Below are 7,500 nucleotides of genomic sequence, written 5' to 3' on the forward strand. Positions count from 1 at the left end.
CCCTGCGTGCGCGTGCGGTCGTACGGGAAGGTCACCACCAGCTCGCCGCCCTGCAGGTTCCCGCCCAACACGAAGGGCAGCTTCTCCATCCACGCCACCAGCGCCCGTGTCTCCACGGCAACCTGCGCCCCCGGGGGGGGAGACACGCCCGCGAGGGAGAGACGGGGAGAGTGGGCGAGACCGACAATAGACGGGTGTTATAATTTCCGAGCGAGAGCCCGGTCCAAGCAATTAACAACAGCTCCTCGGAGGCGCTCTCTGAGGAGGGCTGTTGGAGCGCGGCGCTGATTAAAAATACCAGGCGTAGCAAACGGTACGCCAATTCGCCCTCCGCGGGGGTCCTTACACAAACGGTCTATTTGCAAACATATGTATTTTGAAGCGGCTCCATTCCGAGGAAGTGCAGACGAAAAAACGTCTTCCCACGCTACGGGGCGAGAACGTAGAGTAAATGGTTATAGCCCTGATTATAATCAGGAGATGGGGGTGGAGGAGGAGAGGGGGGGGGGGGGGGGGCGGGGGGTCTGGTGCGGCCCAATGAGGGGACGAGGAACAGGGGTTTTCAAAGCTTCCTGAGGGCAGATGAGGGAACACAGGGCTGTTGATATCCCCAGAGCACCGGAGCAGCCGCTGTTCCAGAGAGCCTGTGTGTGCATGTGGCTCCGTGTGCGTGGCTCTGTGTGTGTGTGTGTGTGTGTGTGACTGTGTGCGTGACTCTGCGTGTGTGACTGTGTGTGTGTGTGACTCTGTGAGGTTGACTCTGTGTGTGACTGTGTGTGTGTGTGTGTGACTCTGTGCGTGACTGTGTGTGCGTGACTGTGTGCGTGACTGTGTGTGTGACTGTGTGTGACTGTGTGCGTGACTGTGACTGTGTGTGTGTGACTCTGTGTGCATGACTGTGTGTGTGTGTAACTGTGTGCGTGTAACTGTGTGTGTGTGACTGTGTGTGTGACTGCGTTTGCGTGACTGCTTGTGTGCGTGACTGTGTGTGCATGACTGTGTGCGTGACTGTGTGTGCGTGACTGTGTGTGTGTGACTGCGTGTGTTTGACTGCGTGTGCGTCTCACCCGTGGCTCCCACCAACGTCAAAACACACGTGGGCTGCGGCCCAGAATAGACGCGCTGGGTTTTAAATTAGCCCTCAGCCTGCCCGTCACTAAGGCTTCCCGGTCGCCCAGAAATAGAGCGGAGGATGAGTCTGGCGCGGCGGCTTTAGCCCCTAACACACACGTCAGTCTCCTTTGATCGCCAGAACTGGAACAAAACATGTCACAGGGAAGAGTTCGTACTTTCTGGGCCTGGATGAGGGCGGTGGACCCTCTAACAGGGGGGGGGGGGGGCTTCAAAAGCACCCTGACACACATCAGAATGGCGTCATCTTTCGTGTTTTCTTTGTTAAAACGATTCTGTGTTTTTAATTTCTGACTTTGTTTTACGTCTCTATTGATTAGCTTTCACTGTCCTGTGTTAATTGTGCGCTACTACCTTGGCCAGGGCTCACTTGTAAAAGAGATACCTATCTCAATGTGATTCATTCCACGTTAAATAAAGGTTCAATAAAAAAATACAAATAAAATCTGCATTTGTTTCAGGTTTCTTTCAAGGCTGTTTCCGGTTTTCATGTGTTTCTATAAAACTTGCAGTGTCTGGCCTCTCCCTTCCCCAGAGGTTCTGCTATGAACGTAGGACCGTCGGATCCCAGGATGCCTCATCCATGAATGAAGAGGAAGAGCCTTGAGGGGGGGGCTGTCTGAGGCGCCCGGTGACTAACAGGCGGGGGGGGGGCGAGCAGCACACACACACACACAGCACTGACCGTGGCGTTCTTGGCCTGGTACCACCCGGGGATGGCCACGTGGTGGTTGTGCATCTTGCGGGGGATCCACTTCTTGACCTCGGCCTCCCACAGAACGGAGTTGAGGTCGGGGAAGTTGTGGTGGATGTCCATACCGTCCTGGCTCCAGCGGCCCAGGGACCACCCGCAGAGCTCCGAGCCCTGAGGGGGGGGGGGGGCGGGGGGGGGGGGAACACGAACACAACTCGCTTGGGTGAGCGAAGCATCGGGTGAACTAAAACCCCTGATAGCGATCTGATCTGATCAACTTCTGTGAAACAGGAATCCCTTTATCTAGTCTAATCTCTCCCATCTGTGAATAGTGTTACATTTCTCATGTGTCAATTATGATTAGCTTGTTCGCAATCCCTTATTTTATTGAAAAGGCTGTGTATTCTACGCCCGCGCTACGACTGGACGATAATTTGATATTACTCATCAAAATCTACCAGCAGCTTCTCAGAGTAGGTTTATGTCATGGGACTAGACACGGATAGCACAGACTCATGTGAATCGTCTTACATTTTCATGTGTCAATTATGAGCATTTTGCTTGTTCGCAATCCCTTATTTTATTCAAAATGCTGTGGATTTGATGTCCTGCCTGTGCTACAACTGGACAATAATTTGATAGTGCTGTTCACCATCAGCAGCTTCTCAGAGGATCTATGAGTCATGGGATTAGACACGGATAAGACGGCCTCATACGGGATCTCAAAGCATGCGTCAGCGCACGTCTCGGTGGATGTGCGTCTCGGCTGGTGAAAGTGTGTTTTTTCGGCGAAAGCACTTTTTTTTTGGGCCGAAAAGCTTTCACACACACACTTAGCGGCGGCCGTGCCTCCGTTCTAGCTTCATTTATTTAGAGAGCGTGTCCGTCCCTGTTGAAGAAGAGGCCTCTCAGGAGCCTCTCCGGACAGACAGACGCTGTGCAGCACTCGCCTCGTACACCTTCACCTCAGGACCGTTTTTAGCCCTGTCCTCGTTTCTTTTTTTCCAACATCTGCCGAGGCGCGCGCGCGCTCTAAAAAGGTCCCTACGGCGGCAAGGTTGGGGGGGGGGGGGGGGGGGTTCAGAGGTCACCAGCAGCCATCTTGCGGACCTACCGCTTGAAAGGCTTTCTCGTACCCGTCGGGATTGACCGAGGGCAGCAGGTGGATCCTGGTCTGGTCCACCAGGTGCCGTATCCGTGGGTTACCGGAGCGGTACTCCAGACACATGAACTGCATCAGCAGCAGCAGCAGCTCCCGGCCCAGCGCCTCGTTACCATGGGAACCGGCGAGGTAGCGGAACTCTGGCTCACCTGCGTCCCCCACGCCCGGGCAGGGGAAGGAGAGAGAGAGGGAGAGAGAGAGAGAGAGAGAGAGAGAGAGAGAGAGAGAGAGAGAGAGAGAGAGAGAGAGAGAGAGAGAGAGAGAGAGAGAGAGAGAGAGAGAAAGAGAGAGAGGAAGAGAGAGAGGAAGAGAGAGAGGAAGAGAGAGAGGAAGAGAGGGAGAGGGGGAGAGAGAGAGAGAGAGAGAGAGAGAGAGAGACGGGGAGAGAAGGAAAGGGCGAGAGAGAGAGAGAGAGAGAGAGAGAGAGAGACGGGGAGAGAAGGAAAGGGTGAGAGAGAGAGAGAGAGAGAGAGAGAGAGAGAGAGAGAGAGAGAGAGAGAGAGAGTTTTGGGGGCGGGGGTTACACTTTATCCGGCATTTTCATCTTCTATGAACGTTGTTCTCAAACTCTTAATACAAAATATAATTTCAGCCAGGCACCCCTTCCACCAGCATAAAACTATTGATGGAAAAGAAGTAAATTAAAATAGTGTATGTGCATGATATTTTGTGTAAACAACCATGATCATTGAATGATTGGTGTGAATACTTATATAAGAATTTACCGAAGAGTAAATCCTTGCAGTATTCTCAATTTATTACATTTTATTATGGCGGCATGTTATCATGGTGGCATTAATTTACCCTCGTTCATCATGACCAATACAAGAACAAAAATAGCTTTCCCCCTGAAATCCTTCCAGGCCCCATTTGGGTCCTTGTATCCCCATGTGAGGAAGGCTGGGGTGTCCTCACCAACTTCATGCTCGCCCGGGTTGTCTGAGATCTCTATGGCATACAGCTTCAGCCCGTTGTGGCTCTTGCCGATGTTGTAGATGCGTGTGATGTTGGGACACATGTCGTTCACCACCTTCATAAGCTGCAGGAGGACAACAGAGAAACATCTCGTCATCCATCGTTAAGCCATCGATTCGATAAAGTGAGTAAACGGCAGCAAGAGCAAACGGGTGATTCTCCCCCACTAGATAAAAGTGACAGGAAAACTGTGTCCTGTGTTTTACAGAGCCTCGAGTTCCGCAAATGATGCTGTTGTTTCTACGTTTGCCTCATTAAGTGTGTGTTATTGAGACAGTTTGGCAGGGAAAAAACAAGGCCTCATCAGAGAAACAATGTCACGCCCCCGCTGAAAAATAGTAGTGGCGGGCGCAGAGGATTTCAGGAGCAACTACGAGAACAAGCTTATGGGCGCAGGTGTTGGGAACACAGCCAATTCACACTGCAGCCTTTGGACCACGAGGGACCAACCAGGGAACCTCGCTGGAGATTGGCAGGAAGAGCAGAGCCTAATCAACCGAAGCCAGACCGAGACAAAGCTCTCACAACAGCCACAGTGTCACAACATTAGTATTGTTAAGAAAACTAGCTTTTTGTTTATGTGTCCCCTTCAGCTGCTTGGATGGTCATTAATTAAAAAGGGATGAGCTTTTAATTAGTGTCTAGTAAAATCTTTTTAGTTTTATCATTCCATAGCTTGCAGTTCATCGAACATCTGGTTCTCTCCGCAAAACTAGAGAGGCACGTGAGAGAGAGAGAGAGAGAGAGAGAGAGAGAGAGAGAGAGAGAGAGAGAGAGAGAGAGAGAGAGAGAGAGAGAGAGAGAGAGAGGTAACATTTTTTTCCGAGCTCAAAATGATTGTACTTCCCTGGGTAATTACACCTTGCTCGTGTCAGCGGCACCTCCAAAGACATGTACCGCGCGCCTTAGGCCCCGTCCACACGAAGCCGAAACGGGCGAAACCGTTACGGTTTCGATCTATCCGGTTTCGAAGTATCTCCGTAAAGACGAAGCCAAGCGAAACCGGATAGATCTGTAGAAACGCTGTAGTAAACATTCCAGGCCCATAAGGGGCGCTGCTTCTGGTACACAAATCCAGAAGAAGAAGAGGCGAGCATGCGCATAAAGGCTGCCCCCCGAACCACTAACAACACAAACAAACAGCTCTTCTAAGATGGCGAACTAGATTCTCAATAAATAATGGCTTAGCAACCCAACAAGGGACATGATATGCTGCAGAACGATTACAAGCTTGTAGTCCGCCATCATCTTTTTTGTTGTGATTTCTGAGACTCCGCGGCTAGGAGGTCGAGGGGTGGGGCGATGATGTCATGGTTTGCGGTTTCAGTCGGTTTCAGGCGTCCACACGAAACCAAAACGAAACCGGATAGATTTGAAACCACCTCCGAGGGTGGTTTCAGAAGTTTGCGGTTTCGGTCAGCGGATTCGCCGGCTTCGTGTGGACGGAAGGCCGAACCGTACAAGACCTTTGCGGTTTCGCCATGAAATCGGCTTCGTGTGGACGGGGCCTTACTTTCCCCGCCGTGCCTCTTAATCACTTTACGACGCCTCACCTACTGCCCACCACAAAGCTCATTTGCTGCCCTGTAGCGTTCGCCTGCCGGTTTATTAGCTTCTGCGGCACTCGTTCTAAAGCGATGCTAAGCGGTATCTTTATGCTCCAATCTGTTCTCCCGCTCCCTTGTCTCTCTCTCTCTGTACGCTTCACGACTACACATCATAAACGTCCGCTTGCTGGGGAAGACCGGCGTTAACACGACCTTCAAATGTTATCGGAGCTGCGGGGGGGGAATCATCCGAGAGCGAAGAAAACCTTTAATGCTTTTTTTGTGAAAACCGTTGTAACATCTCCACCGGGGAGCGCGTGGCGCCGGTATGAAGGGGGTAACCCTGTATTCCCCGCGGAGCCGCGGCCTACATTGTCGGCGCGCACGATTCCTGCCGCGCCCCCTCTTGGGATTCGGCAGGAGTGCGCGGGAAAAAACACGCTGAACAAAGGAGACGGGTTGCAAGGGTGTGGGGAACAAAGAACAGAGTCATCACGTGCAGCCTGGGTTATAAAAATAGTTCCCCTCTCCCCATGCATCACACCTGCAGCCTCCGAGCTGAACCGCTCAGATGCCGCTAGGAGCCCTGGGCTCCATCTTCTGCAGCGCTGGATGGAGCCCAGTCCTGGAGTAGAGAGTACTACACTGTCCTCCAGGAAGGACTCCTTAACCTCACTCGGTGTGTAGGTGGAGGTGTCATGCAGGACCTCAATTAGGTCGCTTCCATGAATAGCTTTAGGGAAGTTGTGTTGTTGAGATCCATTAGGAACCTCATTAATAATAAGGACATTTAAATTAATGAATTTGTAACTGTTTGCGTGGAAGTAATTCCTCGTGAGTTATTTGGAAGGGTGCTTTTAATGATCCATCTTGGAAAAGCAAAGGTGTTCACAAACCCTTTGACAGGGGAACAACACGTTTACACACATAGTCCATCATGCTGCCTGCCTGAGCAATCTTTGTAAAAGAGGGCGGTTTGGGGAGGCGGAGGGGAGATTGTGATTCACAGCACCTCCACCGTTCCGACACACCAGTCTTCCACTGACAAATACAGCTGTCTCACCACAAACACGCCACTGTTTGAGACACGCAGGAACAGGAATAAGTAATGACAGGAGCCCCCTGCCTTCGCCTAAACACGCTCCTTCACACAACCTTGGGGAGGGAAGGAAACCCACCGTGTGTTCTGTTGTTTGTTCCTACACAACCTCGTGAGAAAACAAAACCAGCGGTTGCGGCATGTCGCTCGGGAGGTGGAGCGGGTTGGCTGGTAACCAGCAAGGTCGCTGGTTCAATCCCCCGGAGCGTCGGGCCGGCTGTCGCCTCGCACGGTCGACACCGCCGTCGGCGGGTGAATGGGTGAATGTCAGGCAATTTTGTAAAGCGCATTGGGTGGCCTCTGGTTACAAAAGAGCGCGATATAAAAGCAGTCAATTTACCATTTATTTTGTGTTCTGTTGTTTGTCCCTGCAGATGGCAAACCTTTAGATGGACCCGATGTACACTCACTTTAGTGAAGGTGTCTGAGATGCAATACAAGATGGCCCTGTTCGGGCACTTTAAGGGAAAGGACTCCGCAGAGCAACCCTGATGAATAAATCATGAGTAAATCGGCGAGCCAGACCTTGGTCCCTTACATCGCCCTCTGAGTCCCGAGCGAGTGTACCTGTCTCATGTCCTTGTAGCTGTGGTGTCTGAAGTCCAAGTTGTCCGTCGTCGTTACCTCATTCCGTCGGTGGTAGTAGTTGTTGGGATCTGCGGAGAATACCCAGAAGCCCCGTGAGATCACCGACCCCGGGGGTTCAGGATTTCCTTATTTGTCACCGCACTGCACAACTGTACCAAATGAAATCTGAACGGCAGCACCGGAGCCCGTACGGAGCCCTCACCTGGCATGGGACAGCCCAGGATCTCGGCCCTCATGCAGATGGTGCCCCCCCCGTACCAGGAGCGGGGGTTGATCCGGAGGTAGCGCCCCACCATCGGGGTCG

At 52.1% G+C, this 7,500-nt stretch overlaps 1 protein-coding gene across 1 annotated transcript in view; it reads right to left on the reverse strand.

The window, feature by feature from the left end:
• Positions 1–7,500, reverse strand: part of cpxm2 (carboxypeptidase X (M14 family), member 2) — a 35,229-nt gene that overhangs the window by 11,966 nt on the left and 15,763 nt on the right. Inside the window, exons 6-11 of the mRNA XM_060037218.1 lie at positions 7,399–7,500; positions 7,176–7,264; positions 3,903–4,026; positions 2,940–3,136; positions 1,817–1,996; positions 1–122 (exon numbers count right to left, since the gene is read on the reverse strand). The exon at positions 1–122 is cut by the window's left edge and continues 176 nt beyond it; the exon at positions 7,399–7,500 is cut by the window's right edge and continues 49 nt beyond it. Of these exons, the coding sequence (XP_059893201.1) occupies positions 1–122; positions 1,817–1,996; positions 2,940–3,136; positions 3,903–4,026; positions 7,176–7,264; positions 7,399–7,500 (814 nt within the window). The remainder of the gene's footprint in view (positions 123–1,816; positions 1,997–2,939; positions 3,137–3,902; positions 4,027–7,175; positions 7,265–7,398) is intronic.

This window comes from Gadus macrocephalus, chromosome 18 (genome assembly GCF_031168955.1).
Source record: "Gadus macrocephalus chromosome 18, ASM3116895v1".
NCBI lineage: Eukaryota > Metazoa > Chordata > Actinopteri > Gadiformes > Gadidae > Gadus > Gadus macrocephalus.